The sequence below is a fragment of the Pteropus alecto genome, unplaced genomic scaffold, assembly GCF_000325575.1.
Source record: "Pteropus alecto unplaced genomic scaffold, ASM32557v1 scaffold15, whole genome shotgun sequence".
NCBI classification, from domain to species: Eukaryota; Metazoa; Chordata; class Mammalia; order Chiroptera; family Pteropodidae; genus Pteropus; species Pteropus alecto.
In genome coordinates, this window is record NW_006436286.1 from 2,930,020 (window position 1) to 2,954,137 (window position 24,118).

A 24,118-nucleotide genomic window follows, 5' to 3' on the forward strand; every position below is an offset into this window, starting at 1 on the left:
CCTCGTACAATGACTGGGAGATAGCACAGGCTTATTAAATTTCTGCTGACTTTTATAATTATTTGGAAGTCGTGTTTGACAGAAAGTGTTAGAATTTGTCATCGCGGATGTGTTTCAGAGCAGGAGAAATGAAGCTTGGCATCTTTCAAAGACTTTTGCTGTCTGTAGACCTCATTTTAGGGTAATGCGGAGCTCGAGCAGCTGATAATTCACCCTTTCTACCTCCTCTTGGATTCTCGTGACCAGGGAATCATATCGGACTTGTTTCCTGGAGTTGTCCTTCCGAAACCAGACTACGAGGTCTTCATGGAAGTGCTGGATAAGAACATCGAGAAGATGAAACTCCAGCCAGTTCCTTGGTTTATTGGGAAAATTATCCAGGTTGGTTCCTTGTATCCACTGGGAATGTGCCTGTTTTGCTCTTTGCTGAAGTCAGGAATTAGAAAGAATTATGGCACGTCAGGATGGAGCTGACAGCAAGCAGGGGTGCCTGGGAGGGATGGAGGTAGCGATGAAGCCATCTTCCCCTGTTATGCCTGTGGTTTTCATTTCTGAGTTAAGGTTTTTCCTATGACCATCTTCCTTGGGGTCTCTCTTTTTAATGTGGGGTCTTCCCTTTGGGGGCATTGGGCTTTGAATGAGTCAGGACTTTCTCAAGAAAGTTCCCAATGATAGAAACCCAACTCAAAGTGCCTTAGTCAACAAAAGTGAATTTAGACATTTACCAAACTTGGAAAATATAGGAATATGGTGGCCTCAGGCACAGCAGCATCCAGGTTTTCCTGTACTGTCATCGGGAATCTGTCTGTCTTCATTTCTGGGCTGTCTCTCTTTTCATTAAAACTTCATTCTCAGTTGGGCCTCAGACTGAGATTGTTCCAGGTCCAAGCCCAGACAAAGATAGAGCATCACTGGCCAAGTGGCTTCAGCCAGAGTCTCAGGATCAGCTTTGAATGCTGCTGCTGACGTCACACGGCCATCCCTGAGCCAATTCCAGAGAAGGTCATTTACAGCATAAGGCCCGGCTCAGAAAATACATGTCATCTCCCGACAGTTCCAATCCAGTCAGAACGGCAATTAGGCCTCGAGAAAAGAAGTTTCCAATAGAAATGCAATTTGCGAAAATGACCTCTGCTTCCTGTTCCTCTTTAAGAGCAATGGAAATGGTGTAAGGGAAAGGTCAGGGGCACTGAAGCCAGAGAGCCCTATGGCTCTGACGGGCACCGACGGGCCCGGGCAAGAGACGTACCTCTCTCGGGCTCAGTATCTCACCATTAGAAGGTGTTTCATGATGCCCGAACGGATTCAGTGAAGTCATTTAGGCACATTACTTGATGCTTAGCACACAGATAAGTGCAGAGTCCATAGCAGTTCCTAGCTCTGAAATCATCTGAGACACACACATATATATTTATTCATCCAAACGACATTTAAGCAACATATCACAAAGGAGACTGTGGTTCACCAGAGGTGGACGCGACTGTGGGAACCCCCTTTTGCCCCCTCATTCCTCACTGACTCGCAGTTCCGGGAGGTTTGCCACGACTGGCTTCTTAGACGATGTCTCCTCCCAGATCTACGAGATGATGCTGGTGAGACATGGCTACATGATCGTCGGAGACCCTATGGGTGGCAAGACCTGTGCTTATAAAGTTTTGGCTGCGGCTCTGGGTGACTTAAACGAAGGTAAGGCTCACATCCCCCGCTTCCAGGGAGGGCAGGCCTCCTCGCTCAGCTGGCCGGCTCCACGGAGATAATGCCAGATTGGTGGGTGTTTTTGTTTTTTTTCTCCTGCCATCCCTGGATTGTGACGTCAGAGCCAGAAATAGAACCCGGCGCACAGATGTCTGCAGGCAGAAAATAAAGCGGGGGTGGGGGGAGCGTCTAAGAGGGGGTGTCGTGTGCAGTCCTTAAGGCTGGAGGAAATTTCTCAATTTGGCTTCTCCAGAGGTTTCCCAGCGAGAGAAGTTTCTGCCATGGCCCTAAACGAAATTGTCCTAAAGGCAAATCATTGCATAGTTCTTTTCCTTCTCATGCTATGCCTTCTTCGCTTCTCTTTCCTTCCCTTTCCCTCCCTCCCTCCTTCCTTTCCTTCCTTCTAATGTAGAGGGAAGGTCTGCAGGCTTTTGAATCGGACCCAGCACTAAACCTCACTTAGCCTGTCTTCTCGGCTGTAAAATGGGTTTCCTGGGAGAATTTAATGAGCTCATGCAGGTAAACAACCTAGCACAGTCCCTGCTCAACAAATGGAAGCTCTGTTTATTGCCAGAGAAATCCTTTGGGTTTTTGTTTGTTTGTTTATCAAACACATACCCGTGGTTTTGAAAAACACTGCCTTGTCATTTTTGTTTACATGATCCCTTCCAGTGCTGTGACATTTTTTTTCCCCTAAAAATATCTGATAATTGAGTTGCTGTTGGATTTTTGCGGTTTTTGTTTTGGGGACTAAGTTGGCTTTCATAACTAATTTGGGCATTTCAAACTTTAATCATTTTGACATTTGAATATAGTTTAGGAAACTAAATGCAGAGAAAGCTAACCCTATGGTCTTTGCTTTGGGGTTCTGCAGAAATGGTTCTTTATTTAGCTTATGGCCTAGACAGCCCAGTTTTTCCTTACTTTCAGGGATCATGTAAAAGTGTGGCTATTTTCTGTGAGTGAATACGATGATGTGCCATCGTCAGCCTGTATATTCTAGTCGGGCCCTGGTACTCCAGCAGCGTGCATTTCTCAAGGGACACTTACTGAGCAGCTAAAGAAGAGATTTCGGGGCTCAACTAGCCCTTCAGATAGAGAAAAGAAAAGTAACCATTATTTTCCAGAATCTTTTATTCGTCAGTTGTTTCTTCATCTCAGGTCAAGGCAAGGTTCTTGGGGTACCTGTGAGAACCAGGTGCGTAAAGAGGCACCTGTCTCCCTCGCTGCTGGAGTTCCTTTAGGCTCCGGCCGATTTCTTTAGATTTGACCAGCCATTTGCCCTGTTCAAAATGAGCCCCAGAAGAAAACGCGGTGAGAAACTAATGGTAATAATAACCCGACAATCTAAGGCAGTGCCTCTCCAGGTATCCCAACCTCTGAAAGGCCTCTCCTTGGATGGCACACCCCTAACGGGCAGTTGCTCTGAGATGGCATTCTCTCCTGTCTGGTGTTCTGGTCTCACCAGAGCCTGTGTGACTCGGGTTGGACCTTCTTGCCCAGCCAACCAGATGGAGGAGTTTGCCGTGGACTACAAGATCATCAACCCCAAGGCTATCACCATGGGGCAGCTGTATGGGTGCTTTGACCAAGTGAGCCACGAATGGACAGACGGTGTCCTCGCCAATGCTTTTCGGGAGCAAGCGTCCTCAATGTCTGATGACCGCAAGTGGATCGTATTTGATGGGCCGGTGGATGCTGTTTGGATCGAAAACATGAACACGGTTCTGGACGACAATAAAAAGGTAGCTACTGAGCGTGGTGTCACCTCTACATGGGTGGGGTACAGCCGTGTATTAAGGTAGGTGAGTGATCACCGCTGTATAATACGTACACGCACTAGGCTAAGAAGAAACGCCCCACCGGGAAGTAACGCTTGTCAATTTGTGGATGGTGCTTCCGTTTGTAGCGGTAGAGGGTCGGCTATGTGTGTTCTAAGGCAGTGCTGTCCCGTGGTTAAGAGCCTTGCTGCAGCATCAGACTGGACCGCTGGCTTCACAACTGAGCTGTGTTGTATTGGGCAAGGTCCACAACTTCTCTGAACCTCGATGTCCTGATTCGTTAAAAGATAGTAATAAAATAGGGCCGTTGGTAATTAAATTAGAAAGTACCTGCAGAGTACCTGACGTACGGGATGTGTTTAGATTACTGGTTGCTGTATAACAAAATACCTTGACACTCGGTGGCTTAAAACAGCCATTTACTTTGCACATGATTTTGTGGATTAGAAATTTCGGAAGATCTCAGCTGGGCTCGGCTAATCCTCGTGATGTCAGCAGGGGCAGCTGGGGATGGAGGAGCTGCATTCAGGTGGCTTCTTCACTCCGTGTCAGGGAGCTCGTTCCTCTTAGCCTGTCTGTCTGTCTGTCTGTCTCTCTCTCTCTCTCTCTCTCCCCCGCTCCCCCTCCTCTCCCACTCTTCCTCCAAAGGGCGTTTCATCCTTCAGGCCTCCCCACACAGCTTGGGCTTCTCACTTGGTAGTCTGAGGGTGGTGGCTGGTTTTCCAGAGGCAGGAAGTGGAAGTCTCCGTGAAATTACGAGCCTCACTGGGAACCGCGCGGCTTCACTTGCTCCGAATTCTCTTGGTCAGAGACGTTGCCCGGCTGACCAGAGTCCAGCGGGTAGAGCAGCAGACTCCACCTGTCGATGGAGGTGGGCGAGGTCACGCTACAAAAACGCACACGGGGTGGGGGATGTTGCTGCAGCCTCCATTGGAAAGTATATTCTGTCACATGGACCTAAGGCGCTTGGACTGTGGAGCCAGACAGCCTGGGGTCGATCCTGCCCTGCCACTCAGTCGCGTCACCTCGGACAAGCTGTTTAGTCTCTCTGTACCTCGGTTTCATCACCTGTGAAGTGGGGAGGATGCTGTTTCCCTCACGGTGTTGGTAGGAACACTAGATAACTAATATCTGCAAACTGCTTAAATAGCGCCAGGCATAAAGCAAGTGCTCTATAACTGTTAAGATAAAATAAAAGTTATCACCATTTTGAGGAAGATCTCCTACACTGAATAGCAAATCGAAATATATTTCCCTACTGTACTTAAATTTCCCCAGACGAAGAGTGAGTCGTGCTCACCGTGGAAGACCTAGTCATCCATATTTTACACTCGCACTAATTATGACGTGTGCATAACTTTAATCATATAACAAATACAAATAGAAATGTTTTATTACATGATATGGCCTCTGTTACATAAACCAATTATACAAATGTTTCGGTTGGTCTTGAGATTAGAAGTATTAAGAGCTGTCGGTGAATCTCCCGACAGCTCTTCTCGGTTCTGGGTATAAATCTACTCTCACAAGTAGGGGTTTACTTTACTTTTCTTAATATTTGGAGGTGACACTCCTGGTGGTAACAGCTGGGACCTCCCTGGGGATGTATGTAGTGACCTGTTTCTAGATGTGTTTGATGTGGGCCAGGAAAATGTGCAGGGGACCTTTCCGCTATGATTTAGGATGAGCAGTGGGGACTGATGGGGGGTTCCCCTTCTCCCATGGGAGGCAGAGGCCACAGCGGCCTTATGGCTTAACTGTCTCACTTGAACCCGTGCTGGCAAATGGCAGTCGGCACCACCGACATAGTCCGTACCCCGGAGACCATCCTGTGTGTTTGCTCTGCTTTCTACCAGACTGTGTCTCTAACCACGAGGAATTCTGGTGGTCTGTCCTTCCATTCGAGGCAGGATTTATGGGGTACTCTTTACCTTCTAGCCACGGACTAGTCCTTGGGGGATTCCAATAGGAGCCCTTCGCGGGACACTTGAGCAAATAGAGCAGGATGAAGGTGTGCAGTTAGGTTCTGTGCCACGTACTGAGGAAGGAACCGTGACACCCGGTGTGGTCTGATACCTTCCCGATCCTTCATCTAAGGCTGCAATTCAGCGACTCTCCGACCTCTCTACTTAAAACTGCAACTCGCCCAACTCCGACTGAGCATTCTCCAACGCCCTCTTCCGCTGTGTCCTCCAAAGCGCTTCTACTGTTTTCTGTACTCTGTGTTTGGCTTTTTATCTGTCTCCTCCCAGCAGAATATGAAGCCCAAGAGGACAGGGATTTTTGTCTGTTTTATTCTCTGCACCTAGAACAGTGCCTGGCACACAGTAGGTCCTCAAGAAATCCTTGCTAAATGAATTCAAACCATCTCGGCCTCTACCTGCAAATAGAGTGTAACCCTTCGCCTGCTCTCCACCTCTCTGCTCCTGTTTCAGCTGTGTTTAATGAGTGGGGAGATTATCCAGATGAGCCCCAAGATGAGCCTGATCTTTGAGCCAGCAGACTTGGAGCAGGCGTCCCCAGCCACCGTGAGCAGGTCAGTCACCTCGCGCTGGTGGCTTAAGGGGCAGCTTGGTCTCACTCACCCTGAGCAGGAGGCCAAGCTCTGAAAATCCACAGGTGTGATTAAATCCTAGAAGGTCACCTGCGTTGTTTGTCGTCCCTTAGATTTGCCTTCAGATCAGTCCTCCATCCACATAGCTGCTAAGGGTCTCGAAAACTGGCCAGCACCTGGGAAAACAGTTTGACATTGTCTTCTCAGACTGAACCTCCGTATGCCTCCTGACCCAGCAACTCCGCTCCTATGCGTGCACCCCAAAGAAACTTACCCCATACAGCAGGGGACACGTACGAGAATGGTCACAGTGGCACGCTTCACAGTAACACACACTGGGAAACCCAAGTGCCCATTCACAGGAGTGAATTAATAAGTCACAAGTTATACATACATACATACGTGTATCACTCAAAATAAATCAATCATACTGATATGCAACTCTGGATCAATCAGTTAAATTAAAGATAAAATCTTAATAATATTATGTATAAAAGTAAGTCCACGGTATTACATACAGCATAGTGCTCCCTTTTAAATTGTTAAAAACAGCTACAATAAATATACATATTAGAATCGTACAGAAATGCTGTAAAACTACACAAGAAGGAAAGACGTCAAGCCCAAGTGAACACGACATTCATACGCTATGTTACCTGAGGTGGGGACAGGCAGGGGGACAGGATAGGGGCGACCGTAGGGTTAGATGAAGGTGATTGTCAAGATCCTAGCTTCTGTCTGGGCAGTGGGTTCACGGGCACTTATTATGTTTCCGAAAACTATTAATCAAGAAAGGCCATGCATGGGCTAACTTTGCATGTGAGGAGGATGATCATTAATCCAGCCCCGTGCACCCGAAGTCCATAAAAAAATAAACTCAGCCCACATTCCCACAGGCCGTGTGAGGGAGTAGAAAGGGCGCATGGCGCGTGAGACCAGCCTGGGTTCCCACCTTGGCCGTGCCGCTTGCTAGCTGTGTGACCTGTTCCAGGTCACTTAGCCTGCCTGAGCCATGGTCTCCTTGTGTCTAAAACGTGGGCCAAAGGAGGAATATTTAGAAATGAAGGCCACTAGGACCTCACATAGTGCCTAGTGTACAAGAGAAGGGCAAACATGGGAACCGGGATTAGTAACAAACGACAGCACCTGGGTGTGACAGACAGGAAAAGAACACGCGTGACAGAAAACGCCCTGTCGGTACAGCACCACACTGCGCCAACATTATGCTAATGATAATAGTGTTCACCGATTGAGTTTTCTGTGCACTAGACACAGGGTTAAACTTTTTATCAGTGTTTTATTTCACTAGTACCACAGCTTCGTGATCTGCATATCTTTTATATTCCTCGATTTTCAGATAAGGACACAGAAGTTCAGAGACAGTAAATACTGAAACCTTAAGTCACTTAATTAGTAGGGTCTGCAGCTGGGATTTGAACCCAAGTCTCTCTGGCTCCCAAGAGCCAGGTCTCAGCATCAGTCTCCGCCCTGTCCTGACGGAACCTGTGCCTTTTCCTTTGGCCTGGAGCTGGTGAGGGGTCCATGAGCTGACCCAAGCTCAGCCCTGTAGCTCACCATGACCTCAGCGCTTGCCTCACCCCTCCATGCTCGGGGCCCGGATGTGGACCAGGCCGGTCTGTTTGTGCTTGCCAGGTGTGGGATGATCTACATGGAGCCCCACCAGCTGGGCTGGAAGCCGCTGAAGGATTCATACATGGACACCCTGCCCTCCAGCCTCACTGAGGAGCACAGGGAATTGGTGAGAGCCCCTCCCCCTCCCTTCCCCTCCCTCCCTGGCTCCTACGCCTCATCTCGTAGGACTTCTAGGCGCATCTTCACCTTCGTATTCCCAGAGGCAAGAGGGGCAGGGAATTCCCTGCCCGGCCCCAGTTACCTTGCTTCCTGGCTGCCCACCATTTTCCCAACTTCTCCACATGGTGGGCATGGGCTGGTGAGGTCAATTCTTCCTTTGTCTTTTAGCTGCTTCTTCACTCCTTGTCCCCCCCATGGAGAACTCTGGTGCTTGAGAAACGTTCTGTATGGCGGCAGGAAAGTCCCCCTCTCCCCATCGCCCCCTAGCAAAGGGCCAGGTGAGGGAGAGCTGTGCCCTTCTCTGCACGGCCATGCCCCGCCCCGCCCCGGGACCTGGACCCAGCCAGAAACGCCTGTATTGCAGCTACGAAGCGTGTTCACTCCCTTCTTCCCTTCCCAGGAGAAGCGCGGCCATCCGGGTTAGCTGGGCACCTGTGTACACGCTCAGACCAGGGACGCAGGCAGGGGACCAGCGCTGCGCGCCTCTCCCCTGTCCCTGCCCTAAGGGGGAAGCCCCAGGAAGCTTTCCCGCCGAGGAGGCCGAGAAGGGGCTAGGTTCGGTCCTCTTTCCCCTGTGGAAATAGCTCCGGGACACCGGGGATGCGGCAGGCTGGCCCCGCCCCATCTCGTGTACAGACACGTGCACGGTATTGGCCCGCGCAGGTGCGCAGACACGTGTCCACATGCACATTCAGAGAACAGCCCCCAAGCATGGGGACAGCTGCCCAGTCCCCACACGGGGAGCCTGCGGAGCACCCTAGTGTGTCCCCCAGGTCCTCAGCACCAAGACTAACGCCCTCTCGGCCTCTGAGACTGATCTGGCCCGCCCCCACCGCCAGCCTCATCACCTACCTCACCCTCCGCCTGGTTTCCATTCCCAGAAACCTCCCCTCACACCCTCCACCCCCCCACCCCCCACCTCCGAGTCGCCACCTCGAGGCTTTTACACTTTTCTTCTCTCTTCCTGGAGCACTTGCCCCCTGTCATCGCATGAGGGCTGATTCACCTTCGTCATTCAGGGCCCAGCACAAAGGCCCCCTCCTTTAAGAAGCCCTCCGAGACCAGCCTGGTAGACCTTCCTGTTATTCCCCAGTGTAACGCCTTCTATTCATTTCCTTGTTTGTTTAGTTATTTATAGCCTGTCTCCCCTGCCCCTTAGTACGCTCCACAGGGCAGGGACCTTGCCCGTCCTGTCCACCTTTCATCCCCAGCAATGACAACACTGCAGATGCTCAATGAGTGTTTGTTGATTGAATGCCACATATCCACGAATACGCGTATGTTCATGTGTACGTGTAAACGCATCTGCGCATTCATGCATGCATGTATGCCCACAGACATATGCGCCTACAAGGACTGATTTAGTGATGGCCTGCCTGCTTCCAAAAAAATGACTCAAGATCATTTACAGTGACAGTCACAAATAAACTATAACCAAAGAAACAAAAACAAATAAGAGAAAGTAAGCCAAGTAATTTTTTTAAGTAAGTGGGGTAAGGAACAGAGTCAAGAGAAAGAATTATTATATCCCAAAGTAGATATGTACAGATAAACACACACATACATACTGAAAATGAATCTCGAATTTAGCTCTGCACTTCCTATGGCCCCTTAGGAGTCCTGCCTTACAAATGCCAGTCTTTTGTAAAGTGATTGTTTAAAATTTCTAGAATATGACTCAAAAAACTAGTAACACTTTATTTTATTTTTATTTATTATTTGTTTTTAGAATGCCTAACATTTTATGGAAACAAAGTCTGATACTATGTTTGAGTATCTGACTTCATTCCCAAAACTATTTCGTGCGTCCTGTAGCTGACTCGCAGTGGCCCCCAGCCTCTGCGAGTGTCCTGCCCTGGGCAGTGGAATGAGAGGGGTGGGGCTGGCCTGTGGGTCGCACAGTTCACAGAATAGGAAGCTGGGGGCAGGAGCCTTACCAGCATCTCCAGCCTCCCCGAGGTACACCAAACTCTTGCTCTTAAACTCATTTTTTGGTAACAGCGTCCCATTTCACTTTCTACTTTCAGGTCAGTGACATGTTCATGTGGCTTGTCCAGCCTAGCTTGGAATTTATTCGCCTTCAGTGTAAATTTGTGGTCCAAACGTCTCCCACCCACCTTGCCTTCTCGATGATGAGACTGTACTCCTGTCTGCTTGGTAAGTGCTGCGAACAATGCTTAAGGCAGATGCGCCTTGGCTGCCAATTCCGCTCCTACCCTTTTCATACCCCCACACCCCACCCCAGGAGTTATAGCGAGAGTGGCATTTCGGCCTACCTAGAACAAGCGAGTCTTTGGGGAGTGTAGACAAAGCTTGGTGGAAAGAGTCCACGTATTTTGGCTTTAGCCTTGATCTTGGATTGATGCCTGGGTGTTCTTGTTCAAATTTCTCAGTCTTAGGTGCTTCATCCACACAAAGGGAGCTATAATTCCTCTCTGTCTTTATCTAAGAAGGATAGCCTGGAGGGAGATAAATCTAGATGATGCATGTGAATGTATCTCAGAAAAAAAAAAATGATTCTGAAAAAAATAAGATAGGAAGTGAAGAAAACTTACAATCACAAAAATCTGAATTTGCAAAGCACATAGATACACTGTAAGAGAACTGATCACATTAGTCTACAAAACTATAGAACCATTCGTTTAAATGTCACAGAGAAGGTGCCTACAGCTATCTCACATAAATCAAATTTCACTGAACTCTATTGGAAATGACAAAATACGTGTCCGTGGGAGAACTTTTATTGGATGCCATTTCTTTCTCATGATTGCACAGAACTCAGACTCAAGATGAGTCTTACACCTTCTGCTACACAAACAGACTTTCACGGCCTGTTTCTCCCAAAGGCATTATAGGTGTACATCAGAAATGTAACATGGTGAACGGCTGAGTGGAGGCTTTCTTTGGCCAAGTATTATGTGATTTTCTAAAATTAAAATTAAGGCAATTTTTTTAAAGCACACCAGTTGCATACGATGTCATACATTTGCAATGTTATTAATAAATTTTGCATATTTTTCCCCAGGCTGTTTCCTGTTCTTATATAGTATCTCCTCCAGCATGAGAAATGGACTCGTTTTTCCCCGGCACCATGTGACCTAATCTCTCGCCTCTCTGAGTCCTCTCAGGGCTGCTCAAATACAGGCAGCTCCCAGGAGCTGGGTCTGAACGTACGCGTCCCTCGTTTCAGAGCTCTGACTTTTTACTCTGTCAGTGTTAAAATGCAAGAACGGTAGCTGTGATTGACAAGGCCCCGAGATAAGGAACACTAATGACATTTCTTAGCCTTTTATTTCGAAATAATTTTAGACTTACCAAAAACTGCTAAATGAGTGGAGAGTCACATATCCCTTCACCTTGCTTTTTCAGCGTTGACATCTTACGTGACTAAGATACAATGACAAGAGCGAGGAAGTGAACCTTGGCACTGTCTGTTAACTACGACATAAGACTTCATTTGAATTTTACCAGTTTTTCCACAAATGTTCTTTTCCTGTTTCGGAATCCGGTTCGGGATGCTACATTACGTTTCATTGTCATACCTCCTTGGCTTCTTCCAGTCTGTGACAGTTCCTCCATCTTTTCTTATCTTTCCTGACCTTTCCGCTTGATAAATACTGGCCAGTGATTTTACGGATGGCTGTCAATTTGCTCGCCTCGCGTTTTCTCATAACGAGTTTGAGGTTATGCATTTTTAGTACAGATCCCATGGAGGCGATGCTGTATCTTCACAGTGCAGCCTCAGGCGTATCTGATGCTCATATATAGCTTATCGGTGAAGGCTCTGGTCAAAGTTAACTTTGGTGACAGTCACGCTTCTTTATCGTAAAGTCGCTATTCTTTGTAAGTAATAAGTATCTTGGGGGAGATAACTTGAAACTCTGCAAATATTTTCTTTCTCTTCAAACTTTCACCCGCTGATTTTACCATCTGTCGGTGGGTCTGTCTACGTAGCTAGAGTCGTCAAATTGATAAAGACGGAAAGTAGAAGGGTGGCTGCCAGACACTGGGGGAGAGAGGGATGGGGAGTGATTGTTTGATGGACACAGAGTTTCAGTTTTGCCATCGAACTCTACGCTTAAGAATGATTAAGATGGTAAATTTTAAATTACGCATTTCTTAACAAAATAGGAAAAAAAAAAGTATGTGGATAAAGGATGGAGCAGGTGATGGCCACCCAGCCAACTGCAGTCCCCTCCCCAAGTCCCTCACCGACCAAACCACCCAGTCCACGTGGTTTACATCTGTTACACTCTGCAGCTTCTCCTGAGGTCTCCTTTCTTTGCTTTTAGATGAAATAAGGGAAATAAAAGAAGATGAAAGCGAATCCCTCGAAGGCCTGACAAGCCAGCAGATCTTCCTCTGGCTGCAAGGGTTGTTCCTCTTTGCCTTGGTGTGGACGGTGGCCAGCACCATCAACAGCGATGGCAGAAAAAAATTCGATCTGTTTTTCCGTAACCTGATCATGGGCCTGGATGACAATAACCCAAGGCCCAAAAGCGTCAGACTCACCAAAAACAACACCTTCCCAGAGAGAGGTAATTTACTGCCCGTTGTTGTTGTTGTTGCTGTTGTTTTTGTCTTACTGTCATTGTTTGGAGCCTAGTTACAAACCCAACCTTACTGGGTGGACCCAGTTAGGCCTTCACGAAAGCCAGGGAGGATTTTGTGGCTTGTCTGCGGGGTTCACTACTTCAGAGCTGCCCATGTATGTAGAGATGGGTGGCCCCGGAGTCAGTGTCTTATGAGATAGTTTAAATACTTTTTTAATGTAGAAAAAGTTGATAGAACTTTTTTTTTTTAATGCAAAATCACCCATAATCCCATCACTCCAATAGGACCCAGGAAACAGAATGAGAAATATAGTCACTTTTGTTTTTCTAACTCCCTTCTAGTCCTGTTCTGTGTTTACACACAGTGTCACATTGTGGTGACTATGGTATTAATACTTCTTTTAAGTTTTGTCATTGTAATCTAATATATTAAAATGTTTGTGATATTGCTAAAAACATTATCTTCAAAATGATTAATGATCTATTAATATTCTCATATGTGTGACATCATTTACTAAACGATTTAAAGATATTTTCTTTTATGTAGCTTTTACTGTTTTTTTTTTGTTGTTGTTGTTGTTGTTTTTTAGCACCCAAATAATACATTACATAAAATTTAGAAAATACAGAGACGGGAATAGAAAACAAAAATCAATGGTAATCCCACTATACAGAAATAATCTCTCTTTATTTATTTATTTATTTTTTTAATATTTCTGTAACAAAAGGGATCATACTATAAATATTTCCAAATAGTTTTACTTTTTGCAATTATAAAAAAAATATATAAAGGGCCACGAGGGAACTTCTTGGGGTGATGGTAATGTATATATCGAGTGGGATTTGGGTTACGCAGATATGTGCATGTGTCAAAATTCAGTGAATGCACACACTTCTATGTGCATTTCATTCTATGTAAATTTTGTATCATAAAACATGTAAACAAATATCGAACATTTAATGATATAAATGCTGAAGTATTTATGGGGTCACGTATAGATGTATACGATTTACTTTGAAATGTGTCAAAAAATAAGATGGCTTAATTGATGGATAGAGGGATGAATAGGTATGTGATAAAACAAGTAAGAAGCTAATGGTAAGATCTAGCAGATGGGAATACAAATTCTCACTGTATAGTGTTTCTTTGTGTTTGAAACTTTACATAACCATGCGAAATGAAGGAGGAAGTTGCGGCCGACGCCACCTGCTCACACACTTTCCCCAGCACCTCTGGCACATCTCGTGTGATAAGTGGTCATCTGTCAGAGGAAAGGCATGGAGGCCCTGGACCAGTCCATTAGTTAGATAGTAGTACATTCATTCATTTTTACCCATTTTTGAGGGGAGAGGGGAAGATTTTGTTTTTGTTCCTATTTTTTGTTGTGGTAAAAATACATATCATAAAATCTGCCATTTTAGCCATTTTTAAATGTGCAATTCAGTGGTATTAAATACACCGACATTGCCGGGCAAGTATCACCACCATCCGCCTCCAGAACTTTCTTCGTCTTCCCAGACTGAAAGGCCACACGTCTTCAGCACTAGCTCTCCATTTCGCTCTTCCCTAGCCCCTGGCAGCAACCATTCAACTTTCTGTCCCTCAGTTTGAGTCCTCTAGGAACCTCAGAAAGTCCACTCACATAGTGTTGGACCTTTTCTGCCTGGCTTATTGCACTCAGCTTAATGCATTCAAAGTTTGTCCGTGCTCTAGCACGTGTCAGAATTCCCTTCCTTTTTCAGCCTGACTAATGTTCCATCGTGTGTGTAGACTACATTTTGCTTATCCGTTCATCCGCTGATGAACACTTGGGTTGCTTCCACCTTTCAGCTATTGTGAATAATGCTGCTATGAACGTGGCTGTACAAATATCTGTTTGAGGATCATGCTTTCAGTTCTTTTGGGTATAAGCCCACAGGTGGAATTCCTAGATCATATGGGAATTCTGTGTTTAACTTTTTAAGGAACTGCCCTAACGTTTTCCGTTACTGATCGCACCATTGTACAGTCCCACGAACAATACACACACATTCCAGTTTCTCCACATCCACAGGATTTGATTTGTTTTGTTTTTAATAATAGCCATCCTGATGAATGTGAAATTTGTCTTTAATTTTTTAAGAAAAAATGTGAATTAATGATATAATAAACAACGTAATTTTTTAAAAAGACGACTATTATTCACATTTCGATGAACACCCTTTTAGACGTTTCCCTATGCATATATGTACCTATAGATTTATTTTTACTAACATGGGATCATTCATATTTCTAGTTTTTGCTCTCATTAACAATGTTTTGATGAATGACATTCCAATGGCTACGTATTTGCTTCATACATGATTTTTCCTTAAGATAATTTCCTAGAAATAGGATTGCTGAGTCAAGGGTCGATAAAATTTTAAAGCTTTGGTTGCTAGATTTCCCTTGTACCCTCGCCAACACTATTTTTATTTTGTTGAGATCTTGGACAATTTGAAATGTGAAAATGGTATCTCGTTTTAACTTCTTTCTCTTTAAAAAAAAAAACCTGACAGATTTAATTTTAGAGCCATTTTAGGTTTACAGAAAAATAGCAGAAAGAGCAGAGTTCCCATATGCTCCCTCCCTAAACAACTCCCCCCACAGTTCCCCGTACTATTAACGTCTATGATTAGTGTGGTTCATTTGTACAGTTGATGAACCGATATATATAAATTATTATTAGCTAAAATTCATAGTTCACGAGGTTTACTCTTTGTGTTGTACAGTTCTATGGGTTTTGACAAACGCACAGTATCATGTATTCACCATTGCAATATCACACAAGATAGTTTCACATTGCCCTACAAATCCCCTAGTTCCGCCTGTTGGTGCCTCCCTCCCCCTGAACTGGCAACTACTGATCATATTACCGCCCCTATTGGTTTGCCTTTTCCAGGGTGTCATATATTAGGAACCATACAGTGCATAGGCTTTTCACATTGGCTTCTTTCACTTACTTGGTAAGGTCCCCTTGTGTCTTTTTGTGCCTTGATAGCTCATTTCTTTTCATCGCTGAATAATATTCCATTGTGTGGATATTTATCAGTTCACCTATCAAAGGACATTTTGGCTTATTATAATTTTTGGAAGTATGACTAAAGCAGCTATAAACATTTGTGTGATGAAGGATTTTGTGTAGACATAAGTTTTAAATTCATTTGGCAAATACCTAGGAACACGATTAGATGGTGAGTCTGTTTGTTTAGCTTCAAAAGAAACTGCCAAACTACCTTTTGCAAAGTGGCTGCACCATTTTGCGTTCCCACCAGTAATGAATGAGAGTGCCTGTTTCTCTCCATCCTTGTCAGCATTTGTTGTTGTCAGTGTCCTGGATTTTAGCCATCCTAATAGGTATGTAGTAGTAACTCGTTTTAATTTACAATTCCTAATGACATATGATGTTGAACATCTTTTTGTATTCTTATTTGCCACATGCGTATCTCCTTTGGTGAGGTCTCTGTTGAGATCTTTTACCCATCTCTTAATCGGGTTGTTTCTTTTTCCCGTTGTTGAGTTTTAAGAGTTCTTTGTATATCTTGGTTATAAGTCCTTTGCCAGAAGTATGTTCTGCAGATATTTTCTCCCAGACTGTGGCTTATCTTTTCACTCTTTTAACAGTGTCTTTTGCAGAGCAGAAGTTTTTCATTTTAATTAAGTGAAACTTATCAGTTTTTTCTTTCATGGATTGTGCTTTCTGTATTGTATCTAAAAAGTCATCATCGAATCCAGTGCCACCTAGATTTTTTCCTATGCTGTCTTCTAGAAGTTTTGTAGTTTTGTGTTTTATATGTAGAGCTATCATCCATTTTGAATTAATTTTTTGTGAGAGGTATAAGATCCATGTCCAGATTTTTATTTTCTGTAGATGTCTATTTGTTCCAGGATCAGCTGTTGAAAAGACTGTTTTTTCTCCATCGAATTGACTTTGCACCTTTGTCAAATATCACTTAACTGTATTTGTGTGAGCTTATTTCTAGTTGTTTCCGTTGGTCTATTTGCCTATTCTTTTACCAGACCATACTGTATTGATTACTGTAGCTTCACACTAAGTCTTGAAGTTGGGTAATGTCAGTCCTCCAACTTTGTTTTTTTTTTTTCTTCAATATTCTGTTGGTTATTCTGGATATTTGGGCTATTCTGGATATTTTACCACTCCATGTAAACTTTAGAAACACTTTGTTGATATCCACAAAATAACTTGCTGGGATTTTCATTGGGATTGTGCTGAATCTATAGATCAAATTGAAAAGAACAGACATCTTAACAATTTGAGTTATGTCTAACATGGATTTTATCTCCATTTATTTAGATCTTCTTTGACTTTCTTCATTGGCATTTTATAGTTTTCCTCATATAGCTCTTACACATTTTTTACTAGATTTATACCTAAGTATTTCACTTTTTTTATACTAATGTAAATGGTGTTGTTTTTCATTTCAAATTCCAATTTTTCATTTCTGGTATATAGGAAAGCAATTGACTTTTGTATATTAACTTTGCATCCTACCACCTTGCTATAATCACTGTAAGTTCCAAGAGTTTTTTGTTGTTGTTGTTGTTGATTTTGGGGGGATTTCTTGACTAGATAATCACGTTATTGGCAAACAAATGCCCTTTTATTTCTTCCTTCGCAATCTTTTATTTATTTTTCTTGTCTTATTGCATTAGCCAGGACTTCCTCTATGATGTTGACTAGGAGTGATGAGAGAGCATCCTTATATTAGGGAGAAAGCATCCTTATATTAGGGAGAAAGCATCCTTATATTAGGAAGAAAGCATCCTTATATTAGGAAGAAAGCATCCTTATATTAGGGAGAAAGCATCCTTATATTAGGGAGAAAGCATCCTTATATTAGGAAGAAAGCATCCTTATATTAGGGAGAAAGCATCTAGTTCCTGAACCTAAGCATTATATTAGCTGTAGATGTTTTGTTAATAATCTTTATCAAGTCAAGGATGTTCCCCTCTATTCCTAGTTTACTGAAAGCTTTTTATCATGAATGGTGGTTGAATTTTGTCAAATGCTTTTTCTGAACTTATTGATATGATCATGTGATTTTTTCTTCTTTAGCTTTTTGATGAATTATATTAATTGGTTTTTGAATGTTGAACCAGCCTTACATACTTAGAATAAATTCTACTTGGCTGTGGTATATAATTCTTTTTAGATATTGTTGGATGTGATTTGCTAATAGTTTGTCGAGAATTTTTGTACCTCTGTTGATGAGAGATATTGGTCTGTAGTTTTCCTTTCTTATAAAATCTTTGTCTGTTTTGGTATTGAGATAATTCTGGCCTTATAAAATGAGTTAAGAAGGACTCCCTCTGCTTCTATCTTCTGGAAGAGATTGTAAAGAATGATGTCATTTCTTCCCTAAATGTTCAGTAGAATTCACAAGTGAACCCATCCAGGTCTGGTACTTTTTCTTTTGACGTGTTATTAATTGTCGACCGAGTATCTTTAATAATCTGTTTCTCCTTACGTGAGCTTTGGTAGATTGTGTCTTTCAAGGCATTAGTGTGTTTCATCTAAATTATCAAATTTGTGGTCATAGAGTTGTTTATGATATTCCTTTATTATCCTCTTAATGTCCAGAGAATCAGGAGTGATGACCTCTCTCTCATTTCTGATTTTAGTAATTTGTGTTTTCTTTTTTTTTTTCTTGGTTAGCCTGGCTAGAGATTTATCAGTTTTATTAATCCTTTCAAAGAAATAGCTTTTACTTTTTTTGATTTTTCTCTATTAATTTCTTTTCAATTTCATTCATTTCTGCTCCAATTTTTGTTTATTTTATTCTGCCTAATTTGGATTTAATTTGTTTTTCTTTTTCTAGTTTAGTTGCATTGTAGTCTGAGAGTATACATAGTATGATTTTCACTCTTTTAAGTATTTTAAGGTATGTTCAATGACTCAGAATGTGGTCTATCTTAGTAAATGTTCCATGTAACCGTGAGAAGAATGTATTCTGCTGTTGTTGGTTGAAGTAATCTATAAATTTTAATTAGAACCAGTTGAATGGTCATGACACTGTTCAGTTTAATTATATCCTCACTCATTTTCTGCCTGCTATCTTTCGATTGCTAGTCACAAAGCGTTGAAGTCTTCAACTGTAATATCGGATTTTTCTATTTCTCCTTGTAGTTCTGTCTGTTTGCCTCATCTATTTTAGTGTTCTGTTCACATCTGAAGTGTGAAAATAATCATTTAATTTAAATTGATAATCTTATTAATTAGAGGTGAGATTGAGTTTTATATATATATATATATCAGTTGTTTATTTTTCATATCCTGTGAACTTTTTATATTTTTTTAATGTTCTATTGTAGTTTTTTTTCCCCCTCTAACAGACTACATATAGATGTAGGTCTCCTTTCGTTTATTTTCCCTGAAACATGATGAGTCTTTTTCATCATTAAGGGAAATTTATATTCTCTGGCCTCCATATCTGTCATCTCCTCTGTCCTCGTTTTTGTGTTTTTGCCCTTTTTGGACACACTTTTCGTTTTAATGTGAGTCACCCACGACTTCAATTATGCTTTTGCTCTCTTGAATTATTTTAATTCTACTTCTGTATCTTTTGTTTCTTGCTCTCCTTTCTTAGTGTAATGAGTAAAAGAATAGGCCATGGAGTCAAATTGTCAGGGCTTGAATCCTGATTCCAATCCTTAGTAGTTGGGTGACCTTAGTCCCTCTCAGTTTTCTCAGTTATAAAAAGGGGACAATAACAGTAGTATGCATTTATGGTGTTCTCATAAGAATTAAATGGGTTAATATATGTAAAAATACTTAGAATGAAGCATGGTATATAGAAAATGCCCAATAAGTATTAGCCATTTTTATTGCCATTATCCTCATCATCGTCTCTGTTATTAGTTCACCCATCTTTCTTTCTTATCTTACTTCTTCATCCTAGCCTGTTTTTTTCTCTTATGGCTTTCTGTTCCTTTTTCATTTTTTAAAAAATGGTATCTTTTCGCACCCTATTTCAGATACCAGTTTCCTGAAATTTGGTTCAAGTCCCATATTAAACGAGATTCAGAGGAACTCTTTTCAAGTCTAATCTCCATATTATGTTCTTTTACACTGCAGTGCTTTTTTGACAGATTCCAATCGTCGTTTTCTGCTTTCCCCATCCTTCATGCTCCATGTCAGCAAAGATGGCGCATGAAGTGCTCCCGAGCACACTCTCAGCCCACTTCGTGACATCTTTCCTTTCCTTCTGCCGCCGAAGGGCTAGTCAGACTAAATAGCATCTTACAAGTGATTGGTGTGAATGTGAACATGTTCACAGAAAGCTAAGGTCTACTTCTGTCCCTGTGGTAATCATACATCTCCCTTCCTGCTAGTTTTCAAAAGTCTCACTGCTTTTGGACGTGATCAGGGTAAAAAAAAATCATAAAACACCTTAAAAATAAACCCAAATGTTGTAAACTCTGCTCTAGAGTAAGGAGCAACAGGATGGCCAAGTTCTAGTGACCACATCTGATGCACTAATGTCATCCGTCGGAGGCAGCCTCTTCTATGTGTTCCATCCGCGAACATATGGAAAAAAAGGAAGTTTCTCCAAGACAGAGGCACCTGTGGCTCTTTACTTTGGAAGGCAGCTATGCTCACCACTATACCAAAGATATAACCTGTGCGTCTGCACGCTGGAAGGGCCGTGAGGAATACACTGGTGGGGTCTGGTATCTTTCCTAACACAGTTTCCCAAGGTCAGACTTCTCAATCCAGCTCTAGTTAGAGGACATTTTGCCCAGTTTCCTTCAGTCTCCATTTTCAGTGACATCATTTACCTCTTTTTCTTGGGCTTTAGTAGGAAACTACACAGCTCCTAGCCAGAACCCATTTGGATCAAAAGATGTGTTTTAGATGCTAAATATGCTTTCTTTTTAAATATAAAAGTTTTATTGAGGCATAATTTACATATCATAAAATTTGCCCGTTTAAGTGTACAAATTAGTGGTTTTCAGTAAATTTATGTAGTTATGCAGCTGTCACCATAATCCAATTCTAGAACATTGGAACATTAGAACAGATTTGGAGCATTCATCACCCCAGTAAAGTCCTTCCTGTCCATTTTCAATTAATTCTATTCCCATAGATTTGCCTTTTCTGGACATTTCATATGCACGGAATCATGTAACACGTGGTCCCTGGCATCTAGTTTTGAGCAGACTTTCGTGTAACCATCTTAAAAAGCTTAAAACGCCTTTCTATCCTTTCCACGAAGGTTCAGAGTTAAAATTCTCATGGGAAGAGCTCCAAGGAGGCCTTCTCTGACCTCATGGGACATTATGACATTTCTGGGCTTTTCATGATCTAGGAGTCATGGGGAAAATGGACCCCTCAGACCAGTGCCGAAGGAACCGCAAGGGGAGCATGTGTGCACTCAGGAGAGCAAGCAGGCGTCACATCATCGACACGAACTCTTGTCTGTTGACCCAGGGCTTTATTTGTTCAGAAAGCGCCAGAGTTCTCTATTCACCCTTTGAAAAGTCACCCACTTCTCTGTGGAAAAGTTCACCTTATTCTCCCAGGTGAAGGAGAGAAAGATGGAGCAGGGGTGGGGCGAGTCAGGGGTAATGGAAGTCGTTTGTCTTCCTGGGTTTCTGCCGTCTCAGACCAGAGTGAGCTACAGTCACAGCGCAGAGTGAACAGGATTCATCACTATGATGAGAACCGAGGAAACCCAGAGCCGGAAGTTATCAAGTGCTTTCTGTGTGCTCAGAGCTGTGCTAAATGTTTGGGACACATCTATCTCACTCACCCCCTGCAGTGATTTTCTAAGCTGGACGTAAAATCGGGCCAATTTTACAGATGCGCAAGTGGTAACCTTAGCCAAGGTCATACAGCTGACAAATTCACTTTTACTCAGTTGAGCCTTTTCTCTTTGGCTTAAATGTGTCTATCAAGCCACAAAGTAGCTCTAGCTAATAACATCAGCAAGGGAAGGGGCTGGGGTAAGCGCTTTTCTAAACCTTGCTTTTAGTGTCTTCTTTTTATTTTATTGCAAAAACAATTCAATTCTATTAAATAAAAAATGACCGAAAAGTATCTCTGTGTTCATACCTCCCTATCACAGGTATTTCAGTTAAAAAAAAAAACAAAAAACTTTTCCTGTCTTGTTTGTCTGCTTTCATCGTTTTATATAGTTGCCATAATGGTATATATTCCATTTTTTATTCTTCTGTTTTCATTTGTCATTGTTCCTTAAAGCATTTTTCTATGTCCGTGCTTAGTTTTTGCAACTACCACTTTAATGACTGCAAAATATTCCATTCATCTTAAAAGATCATTTTGACTGAGCTCCCCAATGTGGGACATGCAAACTATTTCCAAAATTTTGCTCTCACAGATGGTGCTGCATACTCATGTACAGAGGGTATTTTCATCGCGAATTATTTCCTTAGGATGAATTCCCAGCAGTGAGATTTCTGACTTAGACTCGAGGCCATTTTCGTGGCCCTGTAAGCATAGTGCCAGATGGCTTTCTAGAAGTGTTGTGCCAGATGGACTTCCAGGTAGAGTCGCACAGTGACGTCGGATAACAGAAGCTCGCCCCTTTAATACCTAATGAAATGAACAACGGCAATGACGGGCATTTTAAGCCTAAAAATCCCCTGGTGATTACTGGTCATCACCAACATGGTGAAAAGTGGACTACAGTGGTGACTGGGCAGCTGTGGAAAACGACGAAGAGAAACCTTCAAGCAGGAAACCCCTGCGTTGTTCTGCAGGATCCGAGCGGAAGCGGGAGACACTGCCCGGGTCTGCATCTTTCAGAGCCCCGTGCCAGGTTAGGGATGCACGCCGAATCCTACCGGCACATTGCTAGCTGGGGTGGGAGAGGGTGGACTCATCGATCAGGGAAGCTGGCCAGATTTCAGACAGTGCAGAGCCCAGCAAGGGCAACGCAGTGTTTCTGTTTACCCAATCCTCGTGACCTTGGGCTACAGAAAAGAAAGCTATCCACCGAGTCTGGAGTCGTGGTTAAGGAAGTGGTAGAGATAAACTAGCCCCAGAAAACATTGGGAAAGATGTCAAGAAGAACTTGCCTGATTATATCAGAGCAAGGATGGCATGGAAACTATGCAAACACCGGGGAGAAAGTGACAGAGTGACAGACAGAGAGAGAGAAAGAGAGAGAGAGAGAGAGAGAGAGAGAGAGAGAGAGAGAGAGAGAGAGAGAATCTAAATGAAAGTATGACCTAAGAAACAGAAAACATTTCTGTTGGAAGAACTTAGTCATAAAACGAATTTAATTTTTTAAAAGTTCACAGATGAACAGTGTGTTACTGGCAAAAGGGTAGATATATATATCAGTGGAATAGAATTGAGGGTCCAGACATAAGCCTTTCATGTTTATGGTAACTTGGCTTTTGACAAGGATACCAAGAGAATCGAATAGGAAAAGAATAATCTTCTCAACAAATGGTGCTGGGCAACTGACTATTTGCATGTGAAGAAATGAATTTGGACCTCTAGTTCACACCATAGTCAAAAATTAACTCGAAATGGATTGAAGGCCTAAATTTAAGAGTTCAGACTACAAAATTCTTAGAAGAAAACATAGGTGCAAATCCTCATGGCCTTGGACTATGCAGTGGTTTCTTAGGACACCGAAAACAAGTAACAAAAGAGAAAAGAGGTAAAGTGGACTTTATCCAAATTAAACCTTTTTGTGTTTCAAAGGATAATATCAAGAAAGTGAAAAGACAGCTCACAGAATGTGTGAAATTTTTTGCAAATCATATATCTCATAAGGGACTCGTATTTAGAATATATGAAGAAGTATTACAATTCAATAACAAAAAGATAGATGACCCGATTAAAAAATGTGTGAAGTAACCAAATAGACATTTCTCCAAAGAGGGCATACAAAAAGCCAGTAGCACATGACAAGGTGCCCAGCGTGATTAGCCATCAGGAGGATACACGTCTAAAACACGATGCCACCTCACAGCTAAGCTGGGAATAATAAAAGAGATGGAAAACAAGTGTTGATGAGAACCTGGGAAAATTGGAGCCCTCACATATGAATGGAAATTACATAATGGAACTGTAAAATGGGACAGCAGCTTTAGAAAACAGAATCCGACAGTTCCTCAAAATTAAACAGAGTTCCCAAAGACCCAGCAACTCCACTCGTAGGCATATGCCCAAGAGAAACAAAAACATACGTCCACACAAAAATTTGTCCACAAACTTTCATAGGAGCATTATTCATACTGGCCAAAAGGTGGAATCGACCGAAATGTCATCAACTGATGAATAAATACATAAAATACAGTATATCCGTACAATGAAATATTAGTCAACAATAAAAGAAATGAAGAAATACATGCTATGACGCAGATGAACCTTAAAAACATCATGATAAATGAAAGAAGCTGGTCACCAAAGAACACATATTGTATGAGTTCATTCATATGAAATGTCCAGAAGAGGCAAATCCATAGAGATGAGAGTAGATTAGCAGTTGCCTGGGGCTGTGGGGGTGGGTGATGGGCAGGAGGGGATTCGAGGGGTTACAGCTAAGGGGTGCAGGTTTTCTTTTTTGATAATGAGACATCCTATTATGGGTTGTGGTGATGGCTGCACAATTCTGTAAATATTAGTATATTCACATATACAAATATTTTTAGTAAACCATTAAATTGTATACTCGAAATTGGTGAATTATATCTCGATAAAGCT

The 24,118-nt window shown here is 42.7% G+C and overlaps 1 protein-coding gene across 1 annotated transcript in view; it reads left to right on the forward strand.

The window, feature by feature from the left end:
- The window catches only part of DNAH3 (dynein axonemal heavy chain 3), a 141,587-nt gene that overhangs the window by 75,328 nt on the left and 42,141 nt on the right, over positions 1–24,118 (forward strand). Inside the window, 7 exon segments of the mRNA XM_025047287.1 lie at positions 247–381; positions 1,575–1,686; positions 3,199–3,440; positions 5,912–6,012; positions 7,684–7,789; positions 9,870–9,999; positions 12,135–12,380. Of these exon segments, the coding sequence (XP_024903055.1) occupies positions 247–381; positions 1,575–1,686; positions 3,199–3,440; positions 5,912–6,012; positions 7,684–7,789; positions 9,870–9,999; positions 12,135–12,380 (1,072 nt within the window).